This window comes from Oncorhynchus mykiss, chromosome 16, assembly GCF_057628025.1.
Source record: "Oncorhynchus mykiss isolate SJ-2025 chromosome 16, ASM5762802v1, whole genome shotgun sequence".
NCBI lineage: Eukaryota > Metazoa > Chordata > Actinopteri > Salmoniformes > Salmonidae > Oncorhynchus > Oncorhynchus mykiss.
Window position 1 is genome coordinate 36773625 of NC_143037.1, and position 21755 is coordinate 36795379.

Here is a 21755-nt window from a genome sequence, read left to right on the forward strand (position 1 = left end):
CCTAGGAACGCGAAGCAAGGCGGCCATCTCTGTCGGCGCCGGAAGTGAAATGCCACCGGAAATTCTACCACTTAAAAAGATGAGAGAAGCCTGTAATTTTCATCATAGGTACACTTCAACTATGACGGACAAAATGAAAAAAAATAAAAAAAATCACATTGTAGGATTTTTTATGAATTTATTTGCAAATTATGGTGGAAAATAAGTATTTGGTCAATAACAAAAGTTTATCTCAATACTTTGTTATATAACCTTTTTTGGCAATGACAGAGGTCAAACGTTTTCTGTAAGTCCTCACAAGGTTTTCACACACTGTTGCTGGTATTTTGGCCCATTCCTCCATGCAGATCTCCTCTAGAGCAGTGATGTTTTGGGGCTGTTGCTGGGCAACACAGACTTTCAACTCCCTCCAAAGATTTTCTATGGGGTTGAGATCTGGAGACTGGCTAGGCCACTCCAGGACCTTGAAATGCTTCTTACGAAGCCACTCCTTCGTTGCCCGGGCGGTGTGTTTGGGATCATTGTCATGATGAAAGATCCAGCCATGCTTAATCTTCAATGCCCTTGCTGATGGAAGGAGGTTTTCACTCAAAATCTCACGATACATGGCCCCATTCATTCTTTCCTTTACACGGATCAGTCGTCCTGGTCCCTTTGCAGAAAAACAGCCCCAAAGCATGATGTTTCCACCCCCATGTTTCACAGTAGGTATGGTGTTCTTTGGATGCAACTCAGCATTCTTTGTCCTCCAAACACGACGAGTTGAGTTTTTACCAAAAAGTTATATTTTGGTTTCATCTGACCATATGACATTCTCCCAATCTTCTTCTGGATCATCCAAATGCTCTCTAGCAAACTTCAGACGGGCCTGGACATGTACTGGCTTAAGCAGGGGGACACGTCTGGCACTGCAGGATTTGAGTCCCTGGCGGCGTAGTGTGTTACTGATGGTAGGCTTTGTTACTTTGGTCCCAGCTCTCTGCAGGTCATTCACTAGGTCCCCCCGTGTGGTTCTGGGATTTTTGCTCACCGTTCTTGTGATCATTTTGACCCCACGGGTGAGATCTTGCGAGGAGCCCCAGATCGAGGGAGAATATCAGTGGTCTTGTATGTCTTCCATTTCCTAATAATTGCTCCCACAGTTGATTTCTTCAAACCAAGATGCTTACCTATTGCAGATTCAGTCTTCCCAGCCTGGTGCAGGTCTACAATTTTGTTTCTGGTGTCCTTTGACAGCTCTTTGGTCTTGGCCATAGTGGAGTTTGGAGTGTGACTGTTTGAGGTTGTGGACAGGTGTCTTTTATACTGATAAGTTCAAACAGGTGCCATTAATACAGGTAACGATAGGAGGACAGAGGAGCCTCTTAAAGAAGAAGTTACAGGTCTGTGAGAGCCAGAAATCTTGCTTGTTTGTAGGTGACCAAATACTTATTTTCCGACATAATTTGCAAATAAATAAATGAAAAATCCTACAATGTGATTTTCTGGATTTCTTTCTCATTTTGTCTATCATAGTTGACGTGTGCCTATGATGAAAATTACAGGCCTCTCTCTTTTTAAGTGGGATAACTTGCACAATTGGTGGCTGACTAAATACCTTTTGCCCCACTGTATATAGGTCCTGGATGGCAGGAAGCTTGGCCCCAGTGATGTACTGGGCCAAACGCACTACACTCTGTAGCGCCTTACGATCAGATGCCGAGCAGTTACCATATACCAGGCGGTGACGCAACCGGTTAGGATGCTCTCGACTGTGCAGCTGTAGAACTTTTCGAGGATCTAGGGACCCATGCCAAATCTTTTCATTCTCCTGAGGGGGAAAAGGTGTTGTCGTGCCCTCTTCACAACTGTCTTGGTATGTTTGGACCACTCTAGTTTGTTGGTAATGTGGACAACAAGGAACTTGAAACTCTCGACCCGCTCCACTACAGCCCCGTAAATGTTAATGGGTGCCTGTTTGGCCCACCTTTATTTATGTAGTCCACGATCAGCTCCTTTGTCTTGCTCACATTGAGGGAGCGGTTGTTGTCCTGGCACGACACTGCCAGTTCTCTGACCTCCCTATAGGTTGTCTCGTCGTTGATCAGGCCTACCACTGTTGTGTTGTCAGCAAACTTAATGATGGTGCTGGAGTCGTGTTTGGCCACACAGTCGTGTGTAAACAGGGAGTACAGGAGGGGACTAAGTACACGCCCCTGAGGGGCCCCCATGTTGAGGTTCAGCGAGGCAGACGTGTTGTTGCCTACCCTTACCATCTGGGGAGGCCTGCCAGGAAGTCCAGGATCCAGTTGCAGAGGGAGGTGTTTAGTCCCAGGGTCCTTAGCTTAGTGATGAGCTTCGTGGGCACTATGGTGTTAAACGCTGAGCTGTAGTCAATGAACAGCTTTCTCACATAGGTGTTCCTTGTGTCCAGGTGGGAAAAGGCAGTGTGGAGTACGATTGAGATTGCGTCATCTGTGGATCTGTTGGGGCAGTATGCGAATTGGAGTGGGTCTAGGGTATCCGGGAGGATGCTGTTGATGTGAACCATGACCAGACTTTTTTTTCTCCTCTGGTTGCACATGTGACATGCTGGTAAAAATGTGTTATAACTGATTTAAGTTTGCCTGCCTTAAAGTCCCCGGCCACTAGGAGCGTCGCTTCTGGATGAGCATTTTCTTGTTTGCTTATGGCCTTATAGAGTTGGTTGAGTGTGGTCTTAGTGCCAGCATCGGTCTGTGGTGATACGAATAAACGACTACAAATAATACAGATGAGAGCTCTCTTGGTAGATAGTGTGGTCTACAGCTTATCATAAGGTACTCTACCTCCACAGAGCAATAATATTAGACATCGTGCACCAGCTGTTATTGACAAAAAGACACACACCCCACTCCTCGTCTTACCAGACGTAGCTTATTCTCTGTTCTTCCAGTGCATGGAAAATCCCGCCAGCTCTATATTATCCGTGTCGTCATTCAACCACGACTCGGTGAAACATAAGATATGACCGTTTTTAATGTCCCATTGGTAGGAAAATCGTAGGTCATAAATTGTATTTTCCAATAATTGCATGTTAGCGAGTAGAACGGATGGCAGTGGGAGTTTACTCGCTCGCCTATGGATTCTCAGAAAGCACCCTGACCTGCGGCCTCTTTTCCTGCGTCTTTTATTCAAGCAAATTCCCGGGATTTGGGCTTGTTTCCGGGAAAGCAGTGTATCCTTCTCGTTTGACTCGTTAATGGAAACGATTCCCGTTCTGGAATGCAGCGGGAATGACACGTCATGATGCAAAACCCGCCCACACCGGCTGTATTTCTGTCTGCTTGAACGGTGAATAGCTCATATACAGCTGAAAACATAAAATGACCCCAGGAATAAATAGAACATCTCTCAGACATGCACAAATACAATATAGCATGCAAAATGGGTGACTCTCCTTTAAACAAGAAAAACAGGAAGCCAGACAAACAGGGCCAGGCTCAGAAGACTGCCTGGGGACAACGGTTCCATAATATCTTGGCCTTTCATTTTCATGCAGAATAATAACACCCTTGATAAATACTGAGCAAAATTATATTGTATGCTAAAAAAAAAGAAGATAAATTATATATAGACATTAACCCCAAGCACACATCAAAATCCACAAAGAATTGATTAAGTGGGCAAAAAAATCTACATTTTGCAATGGCCATCTCAGTCTCAGGACTTGAATCACATTGGCAACCTGTGGTTTATAGAATTATTTTTACGCGTCTTTATCAAGTGTGTAAACATTTTTGGAACCCCACTGTATATTTGGCCACCTTAAATGAGCTCGCGGAATGTGTCTGGCTCGAGGGCCACCGGATTGAGATCCCTGACGTACAGTAGGTACTTGGCAAGGATTTTCATATATGTGTACTTACACGTCTATCTGGGTGACGTACTGCCTCATCTCTTGCACGGCGATGTTCAGGCGGTTGTAGAGGCGGATGTAGGCTTCCTGGATCTCCATGTCTTCCTGTTTGAGCAGGAAGCTGAGGCCATTCCCCCGGTTGGCCTGCTGCATCCTGTCTGGGATGCCCTCTCCAGAGCCCGTGATGTCCTCCTCACCATCACCCTCCTCCCCGAGACCGCTGCAGCTGTAACACGGGGCACCCATGCTAGTCACACAGTGTTGGGTGTGAGACATGCGAGACAGGTTAGCTGTGGGGAGAGAGAAAATAAATAGATGAATAAATAGGAGGAAAAGTAAAGGAAGTGAAAGAGTATTAAAATAAGTGTCTACGTCTTTCAACTTGACGTTAGAATTTTTTATCAGAAAAGCTGCATGTCACATCGTGATGTCAGAAAAGGAGAGGTAAAAATAGGGACAGAGGGAGAGACAGAGGGAGAGACAATCAACTTTCACTTCCAGAGACCTATACCTACACCACATGTTGAGCCTTCATACACAATAACACTCTGGTGAATATACAACCTATCATTTTGACAAAAACAGTGTGCTTGTGTGTAAAGGGCCCATTACACATTACGCTGTTCTATGTACATTCTGCTGCCTTGAGAGTCATGAAAAAATGCCTAGAACATGATAAAAGCACAGTGAATAATCATGTCTAATTTACAATTCTACTTCCTGATCTAGAAGCCTATGGGTGTAATGTTAGCACATAATAGCACAGGCTATGATTAAGTCGAGGAACTGAGGAGAGAGGAAGGTTGAAGCAATACTAACAATGCTAATCTTCCAGTCAGACATCTGGCTATCTGTCTGTTGCAGCTTCCACTGTCTCTTCCCGTCTTAGTGTTTCTCTGAGCCGTGTCAGACCGGCCAATGTGACGGGCCGAAAGGCAGGCTACCAAAACCGCAGAGACCGACAAAACACAGACAGGACAAGATGGGCCCATAGAGATACATAATGTTCCATTTAATTCTGAGGATGGGCCCAAGGGCTACACCTGTAAAATATCTCTCTCGCCGACCCTCTCTCCCCGCTCTGTTTCTCTGCCTCTTCTCTGTCCTTCCCTCTCTCTTTCCCTGTCCATCTAAACAGTAAAGTAATCCAATGATCACCTTCTCTCCCCTCACTTTCTGAAGAATATTCCACCCTTGGTGTCTTGGAGGGACCGCTTTGATGACATTCACCAACACCCACAGAGAGGATGGCTAAACGTTTCAGAGTGGGGGCCGCCTGAGGCTAATGGTTGTTTAATGGGAAACCAATGGAGACGATTAGAGTGGTGGGATTACAACTACTTTACCGCAAATGTACTGTGGGAGTTGTCACTATGCGGCTAAATGCTAATTAACTCAGTTTGTTTCATCACAAGAGCTTATAAAGTCATTTGTACTGTGGGATTTAATTGATCAAAGATGGTATTTAGTTGAAAGTATCTCTTTGTTTTAAGCTTTAAGGTGGATTATAGGCTAGCTCTGCACAATGTTGTAAAGGGGATCTTGGCTATTGTTGGCAAAACTCAACTGGGACTAGAATTCCACAAAATAACAGAACTGAGGCATTGACACAACTCTACAGAGTTGGTATAGAGCTGTGTAGTATGTGTGCTGCTGTACTGTTGTTCTATTTGTAATCTAAAGGTATGTGTGCGTATGAGTGTGTACTGTATGTGTGTGCATGTACAGTACAGTGGCAGTCGGTGCTGTTTAAGATGAGGGAGGGCAAATCTTTTTTATGAGCAAGGCCTTATTTCTGTTACAGCATATTGGAAGACTGTCGTATTCCATTCATCCAGCTTAATGTAACACCGATAGGTTTAGGCTACTACATGATACCCAAATGTTCCCTATATCCATCATGCGGTTGGCTACAATCTAGCCTATGAATTAAAGTTTTCAACGTATGTGCCCAGGTCGAGAGAAATTTGAGTCATCAAGGTGACAGACATTGACACATGCAATACCGCCTTGCACAATCTTACCTGCATCTAGCGGATCTAGGGTGTAATCATTGGTCCAACCGTTGCAAACAAGATTTTCTATTGGACAGTTATACCAGCGGGCCCCAGTGGCAATAAATGAATACAACCAAAAGCTTTCCTAGGAAGAGTTCCAGTGTTGGATAGCCATAGCCAGCTAGCTAACATAGCATTCGTCTCTGTTTGAGTAGGCTGGACTATCAAGCTGAATTCACCAGCTAAGTATGTGTTAAACATTCTCTCACTCTTACTATGCTTGACAATATGGAGAGTGGTACTCAGTAATGTGTTGGATTGGTCCCCAAACATAACACTTTGTATTCAGGACAACAAATGAATTGCTTTGCCACATTTTTTGCAGTATTACTTTAGTGCCTTGTTGCAAACAGGATGGATGTTTTGTAATATTCTCCAATCACAGCCATTGAACTCTGTACCTGTTCAAAAGTCCTTCCTCTCTGGCAACTGCATCTTTGTAGTGACTGGGTTTATTGACACACCATCCAAAGTGTAATTAATAACTTCACCATTCTTAAAGGGATATTCAATGTCTTCTTTCTACCAATAGTGCCCTTCCTTGCAAGGCATTGGAAAACCTCCCTGGTCTTTGTGGTCAATGAGGCAAAATTAAAAAAATCCATGCAACTTATTATGTGACTTGTTAAGCACATTTTTACTCCTGAACTTATTTAGGCTTGCCTTAACCAAGGGGTTGAATAGTTATTGACTCAAGACATTTCAGCTTTTAATTTGTAATTAATTAGCACGCACACACGTCTGCATTGTCTTCTCACCCCACCTTGGTTGGGGTCCAGGCCGTAGAAGGAGTTCTTGCGTCCGAAGCGGAAGCTGAAGGCCCTGCCGGACACCATGGTGGTTTTGGGGTGGGACACCTGCATCAGGTTGACGTGGCAGTTGGTGGGCACAAAGTCCATGCAGCCCAGTGGGTGGGTCAGTACGCCTGCCTGCTTGAATGTGGGGCACGCCTTTCTCCTCAGCTCCTGGGCAAACTGAAAACCACAGCTAATGAAAAACTGTATATTTACCGCTATCACATAATGATGGATCAATAGTCACTGCTGATCTGAGTGTCTGTGTGTGTGGCAGGGGAGGGGGAGAGAGAAGGGGAGAAAGGAGAGAAAGAAGAGGGTGAAAGAGAGACAGAGAGAGAGAGAACTTGAAGACATTTGTAGCTGCTCTTGTACTACAAAAGGGGCTATGAGGGATCCTGTAGATCCTGTACCTGCTGGTATCTGCTGATTCGCCGGCGGATGCTCTCCAGCTTGGTTTCACAGATGTTCCTGAACTCAAATTGGGGCATGGACATCACACGGTCACTCTGCGAGATCAGCTGGCTGCAGTTACGCACAAAATGACTGTCGTCTCTTGCAAAGGCCTCCAGGATCTGACAGGGCAGAGTGTATGTTTTAAATCCCTTTGGGTTCAAGTTATTTGAAATGATTTTTGCATGGAGAGAAGAGCATGAAGCAACCTGGGAACCATTCACTCCTATTGTTCTCATCATAAATGCTAAATGGTAGAAATCATGGCTGTGGTTATGCAATACAGATAAAACCAAAGTGTTTATGCTAATGCTAGTAGACTACAACAACGGACATTTCCTGTTCCTTGACGGCCAAAGAAGCCTTCAGGCTACAGTGACTATCTGCATTGACCCGTCCATTTTATTTATTTATTTATTATTATTATTAATTTTTTCTCTGGCCAAGATAAAGCAAAGCAGTGCAACACAAACAACAACACAGAGTTACACATGGGATAAACAAACATACAGTCAATAATACAATAGAAAAGTCTATATACAGTGTGTGCAAAAAATATATATACACGGGACACGACAAGACGAAGACAAAGACGTCTGACTGCACATTCTACACACTCACTCAATAATTTCCTCACACACACACACACACACACACACACACACATTCAAACATGCACTCACATACAATCATCATCTACGCTGCTGCTACTCTGTTTATCATATATCCTGATGCCTAGTCACCTTACCCCTATACAGTTAAAGTCGGAAGTTAACATACACTTAGGTTGGAGTCACTAAAACTTGTTTTTCAACCACTCCACACATTTCTTGTTAACAAACTATAGTTTTGGTAAGTCGGATAAGACATCTACTTTGAGCGTGACGAGTCATTTGTGGGCAGAATTGAAAAAGTGTGTACGAGCAAGGAGGCCTACAAACCTGACTCAGTTACATCAGCTCTATCAGGAGGAATGGGCCAAAATTCAACCAACTTGTGGGAAGCTTGTGGAAGGCTACCGAAACATTTGACCCAAGTTAAACAATTTAAAGGCAATGCTACGAAATACTAATTGAGTGTATGTAAACTTCTGACCCACTGGGTGATGAAGGAAATAAAAGCTGAAAGAAATAACTCTCTACTCCAAGATGGCATAGCAGTCAGACGTCTTCGTCTTCGTCGTGTCCCGTGTATATATCTTTTTTGCACACACTGTATATAGACTTTTTCTATTGTATTATTGACTGTATGTTTGTTTATCCCATGTGTAACTCCGTGTTGTGGTTTGTGTCGCACTGCTTTGCTTTATCTTGGCCAGGTCGCAGTAAATGAGAACTTGTTCTCAACTGGCCTACCTGGTTACATTCTTAAAATAAAAAGTGGTGATTCTAACTGACCTAAGACAGGTGATTTTTACTAGGATTAAATGTCAGGAATTGTAAAAAACTGAGTTGAAATGTATTTGGCTAAGGTGTATGTAAACTTCCGACTTCAACTGTACATATCTAACCCTGCCACCCCAGTATCCCTGCACATGATAAATATGGTGTTTGCACTTACCCTGTATATAGGTTTCTTACTGATTCGTGTTCTTCCTATTTCTAGTGTTTTTGTTCTACTTAAAAAATATACAGTGGGGCAAAAAAGTATTTAGTCAGCCACCAATTGTGCAAGTTCTCCCACTTAAAAAGATGAGGCCTGTAATTTTCATCATAGGTACACTTCAACTATGACAGACAAAATGAGAAAAAAAATCCAGAAAATCACATTGTAGGATTTTTTATGAATTTATTTGCAAATTATGGTGGAAAATAAGTATTTGGTCACCTACAAACAAGCAAGATTTCTGGCTCTCACAGAGGGCCAGAAAGAGGAAGAGGCTCCTCTGTCCTCCACTCGTTACCTGTTTTAATGGCACCTGTTTGAACTTGTCATCAGTATAAAAGACACCTGTCCACAACCTCAAACAGTCACACTCCAAACTCCACTATGGCCAAGACCAAAGAGCTGTCAAAGGACACCAGAAACAAAATTGTAGACCTGTACCAGGCTGGGAAGACTGAATCTGCAATAGGTAAGCAGCTTGGTTTGAAGAAATCAACTGTGGGAGCAATTATTAGGAAATGGAAGACATACAAGACCACTGATATTCTCCCTCGATCTGGGGCTCCTCGCAAGATCTCACCCCGTGGGGTCAAAATGATCACAAGAATGGTGAGCAAAAATCCCAGAACCACACGGGGGGACCTAGTAAATGACCTGCAGAGAACTGGGACCAAAGTAACAAAGCCTACCATCAGTAACACACTACGCCGCCAGGGACTCAAATCCTGCAGTGCCAGACGTGTCCCCCTGCTTAAGCCAGTACATGTCCAGGCCCGTCTGAAGTTTGCTAGAGAGCATTTGGATGATCCAGAAGAAGTTTGGGAGAATGTCATATGGTCAGATGAAACCAAAATATAACTTTTTGGTAAAAACTCAACTTGTCGTGTTTGGAGGACAAAGATGCTGAGTTGCATCCAAAGAACACCATAACTACTGTGAAGCATGGGGGTGGAAACATCATTCTTTGGGGCTGTTTTTCTGCAAAGGGACCAGGACAACTGATCCATGTAAAGGAAAGAATGAATGGGGCCATGTATCGTGAGATTTTGAGTGAAAACCTCCTTCCATCAGCAAGGGCATTGAAGATGAAACGTGGCTGGGTCTTTCATCATGACAATGATCCCAAACACACCGCCCGGGCATGAAGGAGTGGCTTCGTAAGAAGCATTTCAAGGTCCTGGAGTGGCCTAGCCAGTCTCCAGATCTCAACCCCATAGAAAATCTTTGGAGGGAGTTGAAAGTCTGTGTCGCCCAGCAACAGCCCCAAAACAAAACTGCTCTAGATGAGATCTGCATTGAGGAATGGGCCAAAATACCAGCAACAGTGTGTGAAAACCTTGTGAAGACTTGCAGAAAATGTTTGACCTCTGTCATTGCCAACAAAGGGTATATAACAAAGTATTGAGATAAACATTTGTTATTGACCAAATACTTATTTTCCACCATAATTTGCAAATAAATTCATTAAAAATCCTACAATGTGATTTTCTGGATTTTTTTTTCTCATTGTGTCTGTCATAGTGTACCTATAATGAAAATTACAGGCCTCTCATCTTTTTAAGTGGGAGAACTTGCACAATTGGTGGCTGACTAAATACTTTTGCCCCACTGTATATACTGCATTGTTGGGAAAGAGCAAGCAAGAAAAGCATGTCATTGTGCTAGCGTACATCACAATAAAAACATGAAAATGAACCACATACTGCTGCTAGCATGATAAGCGTAGTGTTGGCATGCTAATACTACAAAAACAGTGTACATGTGCTGTACCTTCGCAGTAAGGCTGAAGCAGCCCTTGGGCTCCACCATCTTCTCCAGGACGTGGCACTTGATGCCAGCTGTACTGACATACTCGTACACCACGCCGTGCTCCAGGTGCACGTTGTCCACCGTCATGCTCACCAGGGGCACCGTGTCATCAGACAGAGACAGCTGGCTCAGGCCCCCCCTGTAGTCTGGATCGGACAAAGAGACGCTTTTGGAGTACCTACTTTCATGTACACAGCTGTTAGCAGACAGACACAAACATACACAATCTCACTATAGAAGTGTAAGGTACCTGATCCATTCCCAATCTTTCTCTATCTCTCACACACACACGGTGAGGTGGTGTACAGTACCTGTTCCGTTCCTGCCGTGCTCCTCATCTATGTCTGAGCATTTCTCTTCTGTGCAGGCCTTGAACGAGCCCCCCTCCACGTCCTCAAACGCACGGTACACCCACTGACACTGACAGGACACATGGAGGACACACCAGGGTCAAACACTGGTGTGTTTGTGTCTCTAGGTGTATAATATGCGTGCATACATTCAAGTGTGTGTCTAGGTTTCTGTGCAAGAGTGTGTTTGGAATCACATGTGCTTCTCTGGCAGTTAAAGAAGTTGTGTGTGAATGAAGTAAAAGAGACATTAGGATGTGCTCCAAACAGAGTTAAGCCAGGTTAAACATCAACAAAGCAGGGGATTGGACAGGAGGAGCCAGGTTAAACATCAACAAAGCAGGGGATTGGACAGGAGGAGCCAGGTTAAACATCAACAAAGCAGGGGATTGGACAGGAGGAGCCAGGTTAAACATCAACAAAGCAGGGGATTGGACTGGAGAAGCCAAGTTAAACATCAACAAAACAGGGGATTGAACAGGAGGAGCCAGGGTAAACATCAACAAAGCAGGGGATGGGACAGGAGGAGCCAGGTTAAACATCAACAAAGCAGGGGATTGGACAAGAGGAGGGGAGCCAGAGTAAACATCAACAAAGGAGCTTCTAATAAAAGCACTCCATAGCAGAGGTGTGTACGAGTCAGACTCGAGTCACAAATATGATGACTTGCAACTCGACTTTCACCAATGACTTGTGACTTAACTTGGACATGAGCCTTTTGACTCGACCTGATTTGATACCCTCCCCAAGCCCAAATATATAAAAATATGCTATAAAAAAAAGTGTGCAGCGCATCAACTCTTCATTTATCGGATTACAGTTTGACAGCAGCCAATCAAATTGTGCCAGCGGAGAAAAAGTTGTGCGTGGCAGTGCAGAGGAACGTCTGCGGGGGAATTCAGATGGAGCCCTTGGAAAGATGAAAAATATATTATTATTATAATTATTAAATATTATTTTCGGATATAAAGATGACGCTGTATCAACAAAAAACGGATTGCAACTTGCAAAAGAATCAGGAAGAAAATTAGACGGCGACGCAACAATTTCCAATTTTGTTCGGCATTTGAAGCTGCACAAAGAATGGTAAGGCGTGGCGAATATAGCCGACAGCTATTGATTTTATTACTTTGCTATTGTCATGTAGGCTAGCGTAACATTAAATCAATGAGCCTCCACACAATCAGTGCGGGAACGTGATCATTGCACCCAAGATTGAGCTACAACTGGCTAGGCAGTTAGTAGCCTAAATCCTGCCTGATGTTCCTAAATCAAGGTTGGGCTATTGAGGTTATACGATTGTGTACAAGCATCCATCACCTGATTTCGCCCCATAGCGAACCTCGATAGTTGATCACAATTGGGGGGGGGGTCTTTCTCATGGCTACCCATGTATTTCCATAGAAATATACAATTTATTTGTTATACTCGAAACTCAAAGTTTAGGACTTGAGACTTGACACTTAACGGTCTTGACTTGGGACTTGCCTGTCTTGACTTGGGACTGGACTTGGGACTTGAGTGCTAAGACTTGAGACTTACTTGTGACTTGTAAAACAATGACTTGGTCTCACCTCTGCTCCATAGTATACCCTGCACTGTCCCAAGCCGATAAAGCCAAAATATGTCACAGTAGGAAAATAAAAACAAGGGGAAAAGTAGGTATATCGGCAGTTCACTGTAAACAATAGAAGAGTGAAATTGAGGATGAAGAAGAACCCTTGTTGTGATGCATTAAACCAGTCAAACCCTTGCATGTGACACTGTAGAAGGGAACACACTACAGTAGTTTGATTGAAACACGTCTTGACACTGGTAGAAAAGTCACAATGGTACATTAGGCTAATGCCATCATGGTTGAATCTCTGATCATGTATGTTTCCCTAATATTGTGTGTAAAGTACTAAAACAATGTTTGTCGTCAAATGTCTCTTTCTTAAAAAAAAGAGACTCTCCCCATGTATTTGAATGCTTTGTTGACAGACAGTAGGAATCAGAGGGGGATGAGACAGGGATTGAACCCTGTTTTCCAAGTAGGGAGTCCCATGTATGTATGGATCCAGTAGCTCTGCACGCAAACTATGTCTCACCATGTCGGGCTGATCCTGCTGGTCGTGGTGGGAGGTGAAGTGCTCCAGGACCTCCTGGTAGTCGCTATGGTTCATGTTGTTGCCATTCACCTTCAGGATGCACTGACCTGGCTGGAGGCCTGCCACCGCCGCCTCCGACCCTATAATCACGCAGGGGTCAAAGTGGTCAGGGACACAGTTCTTATGTGTAATCCTGTAACCACCGATGTCACAGAATGTATGCATGTTGAATGAGTGTTTTTCTATAATAACAGCATGTGTACAATGTATCCTTATCTGGTCCATTCTGTACATATTTAGCTAATTCTATTTTATTTGGAGATCCTATCTGTTTTTATCATCTTCAGAGAATAAGGCATGTCCAAGACCATCTGCGCATCTCAGAAGTAGATAGGTGTGTGGCTTAGGTGGTAAAGCATGGCATTAGCAATACCAGGGTTTTGGGTTCAATTCCCGGGACCACCGATACATAAAATGTAAGCACACATTATGTCGCTTTGGATAAAAGCATCATAATTATTAGAAAGCTATGTGTTTAATAATAATTAAAGTTCCTATATTGTTTTGGTCCTCAAATAAGTTGTCTGGTAACACTTTAGCTGTGCCCTAAAATAAGAACAGATATCCTGTCCCGTTTAAAAAAAAACAGGCCTAGCATAATTTCCCCAGTGATCCAGCTCACACTAAGCACACGACTTCATAACTTCAGTTAAGCAGCCAACCCAAACCAACCAAATCCCAGCCGTCAACCAGGATCCTGATTTAGGAGAAGAGAGAGGGAGCTGGGGAGTATGATATCATTCAGAAACTCCTATGGGGCCAGTAGCTGAAAGGAGCCTGCGTGTGTCTGTTCAGATCAGAGTGTATGAGCTCCCTCTGACATAATAAAAGAGAAGCAAGACCCCGGGTCGTGACTCCTTCTCCCTCAACGCAGCAGAAAATAGGCGGTCATGTTTCCTCCTTCCTTAACCAACTGTTTTACACATTTGGACCGATCCCTTGCTCGTGACTCAGTTGTAAATCTGTGTTTTTTCTTTCCTTTTTAAACGTACTTTGACCATAGCCTGGCCAACATGTGGTCCTAAAGAGCAGAGCCTCAAGAAACTTGAACTGAAGTTAACAGGTGCATGGCTGGCAGGTAACGCGTCATCCTATAATTTAATTATGATTAAGGAAGCCCCCCGTACCTTTCCCAATCAGAAGAGTTGGGTTAAATGTGGAAGACACATTTCAGTTCAATGCATTCAGTTGTACAACTGACTAGGTATCCCCCTTTCCCAATCAGAGAGGTTGTTACTCACCTTTCCTTACTGCATGTACATGAGGTGGGGCAGAGCCACTGAGTTTGAAGGACAGGGCATAGGGAGTGTCTGGAATCTTCACAATCCTATAACAACGAGAGTGTGTGTGTGTAGGTCAGTAGAGGCTCCTCAGAGGAGGAAGGGGAGGACCAGCGCCAGTGAATTTAAAACAATAGTGAAACATTAAAAAAGTTAACCCTTTTTAGATAAAACTATACTTAATATATTCACGTCACCAAATATTTGATTAAAACACACTGTTCTGCAATGAAGGCTACTGTAGCCGCCTCAACAGCATTTTATAAGGTAGCATCATGTTGTAGCCGGAGGACAGGTAGTTTCCATCCTCCTCTGCGTACATTGACTTCAATACAAAACCTAGGAGGCTTGTCTTTCTCACCCCCCTTTTCCATAGACTTCCACAGTAATTATGACATCAAAGCTCTTACAGCATGAACTGACATGTTGTCCATCCAATCAAAGGATCAGAAAATTAATCTAGTCCTGACAGCATAAGCTTCAGCTAACTAGCACTGCAGCACATAAAATGTGGTTAGTAATTGACTCAAAGAGAGAGAAAGTGGGCAGAACTGAAAAAGCGTGTGCGAGCAAGGAGGCATACAAACCTGACCAACCTACACCAGCTCTGTCAGGAGGAATGGGCCAAAATTCACCCAACTTATTGTGGGAAGCTTGTGGAAGGCTTCCTGAAACTTTTGACCCAAGTTAAACAATTTAAAGGCAGTGCTACCAAATACTAATTGAGTGTATGTAAACTTCTGACCCACTGGGAATGTGATGAAAGAAATAAAAGCTGAAATAAATCACTATTTTTCTGACATTTCACATTTTTAAAATAAAGTGGTGATCCTAACTGACCTAAAACAGGGAATTTTTACTAGGATTAAATGTCAGGAATTGTGAAAAACTGAGTTTAAATGTATTTGGCTAAGGTGTATGTAAACTTCCAACTTCAACTGTACTTCGTACCCTTGCACATTGACTCGATACTGGTACCCCGTGTATATATAGGCAAGTTGTGCGCTCCCTCATCTACAGAAATAGCACTACAGCACTGCAAGTAAGATCTGTGGTAGGTCTGTAGCCGGTGGTATGTGTGTGCTGCATGTGTTCCCCGCTCGCTTCAGCCATCTGAGCAGAAGCCGAAATGCAACCTTCCTGTGCGAACAGGGTAAATAAAGGATATTGAATGACAGCACCGTGAACACCTCCGTTCACCCAGAGACTTGGTGCTGCCATTTTGATCTGCTGCTGACCACGTTTTAGCCTTCTCCATTTACATTGTGTCATAGTTTACACACGGATTAGCCTACACTGGAATTCATTCAAATCCATGCACCATTTATGCAATAAACTGAGTTATATTTAGGCGCTCTATTTTTGGGGGTGCAATTCAGAAGGCTATATGGGTCTGCTAATGGAGAACTAGTAAAGGCCCAGTGCACTGCTTTTGTAAAGTATTATTTTTCCCGATACTAATGTAATCTGATCCAGAAAATTGCCCATATGCGTTACGATACTCGTTTTCTCTGATTACTCGACACACCCTTGCATGTGATCAGGTGTGTATTCATTCCGCCGATTCTGTTGAAAAATGTTTCTTAAACAGAAGCAAACAGAACAAAAACAGGGATAAACATACCTGTTCAATAGAAACTCGCTTGCAACTGGTGGACTAATGCCTACACACTAGATCAGCTAGATGCAGGTAAGATTGTGCAAGGCGGTATTGAATGTGTCAATGTCTGTCACCTTGACTCAAATTTCTCCCTACCTGTTCACATACATTGTTAACTTTCATTCACAGGCTATTTTGTAGCCAACCGCATGATGGATATAGGAACAATTTGAGTATCATGAAGTAGCCTAAACATTACGCTGGATGAATGGAATACGACAGTCTTCCAATATGCTGTAATAGAAATAAGGCCTTGCTCATAAAAAAACTTATCGTCCTCCCTCATCTTAAACAGCACCGACTGCCACTAGTGTAAGTGTGTGGAGGATACTTGTCTGTGTGTATACACATGCCTGTGTACTCACTCCTTGGCCTTGGTGTTGACCAGCAGGCGTAAGGAGCGGCGGATGCAGAAGGCCTGGCTGATCATGGTCTCCACCTCCTGGAAGGGCCTGAGAAACACCAGGTCCTCGTTGATGGTGAAGATCTTCCTGCCCTCCTGCAGCCCCGCCATCTGGAGGGGAGGATGGAGAGAGAGACAACAACGGCGAAACATCAGGGTAGGTTGTCTCTTCATTTCTGGTATGTCAGTGTCCATTTTGTTTTTCAGATGTAAAATAGTATGAACAATTTTCTACCAGATTTCACTTATAAAACCTGGATAAGTGATGGAAATAGCATAAAAATAACATCTAAATGATCAAAAACACAGCTCTTCCCACGGCAGCCTTTATATCCTCTCTGGCTAGCCCAGGACACAGGGACCAGATCCACCAGTATGACACTTGGCTTTGGTTGTCTGGGGGGCTGGCTCTGGAGGACAGCCCAGAACAGGAAGGCACAGCGGCCCACTGAGTGAGTGAGTGAGCCTGCGTGCGTTTTCACATTTGTGTGTTCGGTATTCTCCCCGCAACACTCCCGGAGTCCCTGGCTCTCCCAGGTTTTTTTTCCCCCACTGGGCTCTGGGAATCAGCTGAGCCTCATTCACAACGCACACACACAGACGGACTCATTGTTTGGACAGTCTCGGATACACACGCTCTGTGTCAGCCAGGGCCCAACTACACTGGCACTGTCTGGAGCAGAGGAGGGGAGGAATAGAAGGGGGATGAGGAGGAGTGAGATGGAGTGGAAACGAGAGGGAGGAAAAATAGGGTAGGGGACAGAGGGAGTGTGAGAGGTTCATTTTAGGAACTGTAAGGATGATGGTACAACTGTAGGCCTTAGGGCAGGAGGAGTGAGTTGGAGTGGGCAGGCAGCGAGGGAGGGGAGTAAGATATTAAGGAACACAGAGACAGTTAGGGAAGGAGTGCTGTAAGACTGTGTTTACCAATCCCTTCCTCAGGGATCCCCCCCCCCCCACCCCCCCACACACACACACACATCACACACAGAGAGAGAGAGAGCTGAGATGGCAGTGGGGAGAATGTGAGCAGGCATGTCTAACAGCTCTGATCCTCACACTGAGAATAAAGTCCCCACTGTCTCACACACTGGGACTAACGGGCTCTGTCAGTAAGGAGGAGGAAGCATAGGTGGGTGTGTATGTCGTCATCTATGTGTGTCTTTTACGTGTCTATGTGTGAGTGTTTATAGACTCCTCACCTCAGCGTGAGAGCCCCTGGTGACAGACCTCACCACGATGGCCTTGTTCTTCTCCTCAATCTCAAAGCCGTAGTCTTCCTCCTCCGGGTGGATCTATGGGGAGACAAAAAAAACATCAACAAAGGAGCTTAGAAGGCATTGACCGACATTGATTCATTCATTCATGCATCAGAACAACGAACCAACAAAATCAGGACATTTTATCTGGCACTCTCTGTGCAGTCAATAACAAACGAATGACACAATGGCAATGACAGGCCTGCGCAAAATACGTAAATCACATTTGGGTTTATTTGGGTCTATTCCATTACAGAGCAATAACGGGAGAGTCGCCAAATGCAAGGTGGGGTTACTTCCCTTCTGCATGTTTGTGATAAGATGGCTATCGCTAACGCCCGTCTGAGGAGACTGGTAACAGGAGAACGGCTAAAACAATGGGCTCTGCAGAGTCAAAGAGCAGTGTGTGTGTTGGGGTCCATCACTTCAATCATGGCTGGAAGGACTAGGAAGGATTAGCATTTGAGCTAATCATTGGGGATGGGGAATCATGTCTACTTCCTACTTTCTTCTTCTGAAGAAACACTAGGGAAAGCTAATGCGTTAATGTTAGCCTGGCAATGTAACTCCAGTTTCCAGCCCTTTTCTTAAGGGGTTAAGGGGATTCGAAATTCCACTCATTCTTCCAGCACCTGTTGGTAAATGTGACAATTCTGATATTTTGTGTGTTTTTTTAACACTTACATCTACATAATGTCTCCACCATCATTTCCTATTATCGAAAACAGCTTCTGGACATCAGAATGCGATCACTAACCTCGATCTGGATGACAATTTCTACTTAAACAAGTCGGCAGCTCTGGACGTTCAGCTTACTCCGTACCAGGCCCTAATGCCCCAGACTCGAAAGAGGAAGCGACGATGCAAAAGAGGCAGACGAGCCAGTACCCTGACGAGACAACGTTGGTGAGCAAATAAACCACCTCTACCTTCCGTTCTATTGGAGAACATACAGTCACTAGAGAAGGAACCGGAGGAGCTCCGTTTGAGACTATCCTATCAATGGGACCTGAAGAACTGTAATATTCAAAGTTTCTCGTAGTTGTGGCTGAACAAGGACAATGCACATCTCATTGATGGTATGGATATGGATAATACATCTGGATAATACATCTTTAAGACCGGACAGCAGCCCCAGGTTAGACGAACGGAGGAGGGTTGTGTCTATTTCTTAACAGCAGGTGCAACGATTTCTAATGTTAAAAACAGTCAAGTTCTTGCTCGCTTGAGTTAGAATAGTTCATGATAGGCTGCAGACCATACTATTAACTTCTTGGTGACAGGGGGCAGTATTTTCACGTCCGGATGAAATGCATGTCCAAATTCAACTGCCTGCTACTCATCACCAGAAGATAAGATATGCATATTATTAGTAGATTGGGATAGCAGGCGAAACCCCAAGGACAAACCATTCAGATTTTATTTTTTTGAGGTCACTCTTTTCAATGAGTTTTCATTGGGAATCCAGATTTATAAGGTACCTTCTTGCAGTTCCTATCGCTTCCACTGGATGTCAACAGTCTTTAGAAATTGGTTGAGGTTTTTCCTTTGTGTAATGAAGAAGTACGGCCATCTTGAACAAGGGTCACTTGAAGTGTACTATTAGATAGAGGTGCGTGACCAGAAAGCATGCTACAGTTTGTTTGACTCCTGTATTGAACACAGACCATCCCGTCTTCAATTTTATTGATTATTTACATTACAAAATACCTAAAGTTGTATTACAAAAGTAGTTTGAAATGTTTTGGCAAAGTTTACAGGTAACTTGAGATATTTTGTAGTCACGTTGCTCAAGTTGGAACCAGTGTTTTTCTGGATCAAAAACACCAAATAAAATGGACATTTTGGGTATATATATATATATAGATGGAATTAATCGAACAAAAGGACAATTTGTGATTTTTATGGGACATATTGGAGTTTCAACAAAAGAAGCTCGTCAAAGGTAAGGCATGAATTATATTTTTATTTCTGCGTTTTGTGTCGTGCCTGCAGGGTTGAAATATGCTTTCTCTTTGTTTACGGAGGTGCTATCCTCAGATAATAGCATAGTTTGCTTTCGCTGAAATGCCTTTTTGAAAATCTGACATGTTGGCTGGATTCACAACAAGTGTAGCTTTAATTTGCTATCTTGCATGTGATTTAATGAAAGTTTGATTTTTATAGTAATTTAATTGAATTTGGTGCCCTGCATTTTCCCTGGCTTTTGGGCAGGTGGGACGCTAGCGTACCACATATCCCAGAGAGGTTAAGCAATATATCTTTCATAGCTGTCTATTTACCACGAGACTAACCGATTCTGGCACTAAGACCGCACTCAACAAGCTGTATAGGCAAACAAGAAAATACATATCTCATGGCCAGTCATTTTAATGCAGGGAAACTGAAATCAGTTTGACCTCATATTTACCAGAAGGTCACCTGTGCAACAAGAGGCAATAAAACTCTAGACTACCTTTACTCCACATACAGAAACACATAGAAGGCTTGCCCTCCATTTGGCAAATCTGACCATAATGCTATATTTTGATTAAAGCAAAAACTCAAAACAGGAAGTACCAGTGATGCTCAATATGGAAATGGTCAGATAAAGCGGATGCTAATCTACAGGACAGCTTCACTAGCACAGACTGGAATATGTTCCAGGATTCATCGGCTAACATTCACCACATCCGTCCCGGCTTCATTAACTTCACTCGGGTAGGGGGCAGCATTCGGAAGATTGGATGAAAAGTGTGCCCAAAATAAACTGCCTGCTCCTCAGGCCCAGATGCTAGGATATGCATATAATTAGTAGATTTGGATAGAAAACACTCTAAAAAGTTTCCAAAACTGTTCAAATAATGTCTGAGTATAACAGAACTGATATGGCAGGCATAAACCTGAGGAAAATCCAACCAGGAAGTACTATTACTTTGAAAGGCTGTTTTTCCATTGAAAGCCTATCCACCATACAAAGACTTAGGACCCAGTTCACAATCTCTATGGCTTCCACTACATGTGACCAGTCTTTAGGCATTGTTTCAGGCTTTGACTCTGAAAAATTAGGGAGATACAGCACTTTCAATGAGTGGGCAGTGGAAATTTCCAGACATGAGCCAAGCGCGTGATCGGGAGCGCGCATTTCATGTTTACCTTTTCTATTGATGAAGCTTTTGTCCGGTTGAAATATTATTTACTGGATGTTGAAGGCGCGCATTGTGCCTTTGGATTACTGAACTAAAACGCACCAACAAAACTGAGGTTTTTGGACATAAAGTTGAACTTTATTGAACAAAACACACATTTATTGTGTAACATGAAGTCCTGTGAGTGCCATCTGATGAAGATCAAAGGTTAGTGATGAATTTAAATCGCTATTTCTGACTTTTGTGAGCCCTCTCCTTGGCTGGAAAATGTCTGTATGGTTTTCTGTGACTAGGCGCTGACCTAACATAACCTCGGACACTGTGGTTGGATTTACAAGAAGTTTATCTTTAAAATGGTGGATAATACTTGTATGTTTGAGGAATTTTAATTATGGGATTTCTGTTTTGAATTTGGCGACCTGCAATTTCCCTTGCTGTTGTCGAGGTGGGACGCTACCGTCCCACTGGTGCCAGACAGGTTAATAAGAGCATTAATGATGTTATCCCCACAATGACCGTACGTACATATCTCAACCAGAAGACATGAATTAGAGGCAACATCCGCTATGAGCTAAAGGCTAGAGCTGCAGCTTTCAAGGAGCAGGACACCAATCCGGAAGCTTATAAGAAATCCACTATGACCTCCGACGAGCCATCAAACAGGCTAAGGATCAAAATAGGACTAAGAGCCTTGCAAACCATCACAGATTACAATGGGAAACCCAACCACCCAGTGATGTGACCCTATCAGATGAGCTAAATGCCTTTTATGCTCACTTCGAGGCAAGCAACACTGAACCATGCATAAGAGTACCAGCTGTTCCGGATGATTGTGTGATCTCGCTCTCTGTAGCCAATGTGATTAAGACTTTTAAACAGGTTAACATTCACAAGGCCTCGGGGACTGACGGATTACCAGGACGCATACTC

General features: G+C 43.6%; 1 protein-coding gene across 1 annotated transcript in view; it reads right to left on the reverse strand.

The window, feature by feature from the left end:
* LOC110491863 (phosphatidylinositol 3,4,5-trisphosphate-dependent Rac exchanger 1 protein) overlaps positions 1–21755 on the reverse strand; it is a 158664-nt gene that overhangs the window by 32804 nt on the left and 104105 nt on the right. The window contains exons 17-25 of the mRNA XM_021565684.3: positions 17641–17733; positions 16401–16549; positions 14337–14422; positions 13036–13175; positions 10907–11015; positions 10557–10741; positions 7142–7303; positions 6698–6908; positions 3888–4167 (exon numbers count right to left, since the gene is read on the reverse strand). Of these exons, the coding sequence (XP_021421359.2) occupies positions 3888–4167; positions 6698–6908; positions 7142–7303; positions 10557–10741; positions 10907–11015; positions 13036–13175; positions 14337–14422; positions 16401–16549; positions 17641–17733 (1415 nt within the window). The remainder of the gene's footprint in view (positions 1–3887; positions 4168–6697; positions 6909–7141; positions 7304–10556; positions 10742–10906; positions 11016–13035; positions 13176–14336; positions 14423–16400; positions 16550–17640; positions 17734–21755) is intronic.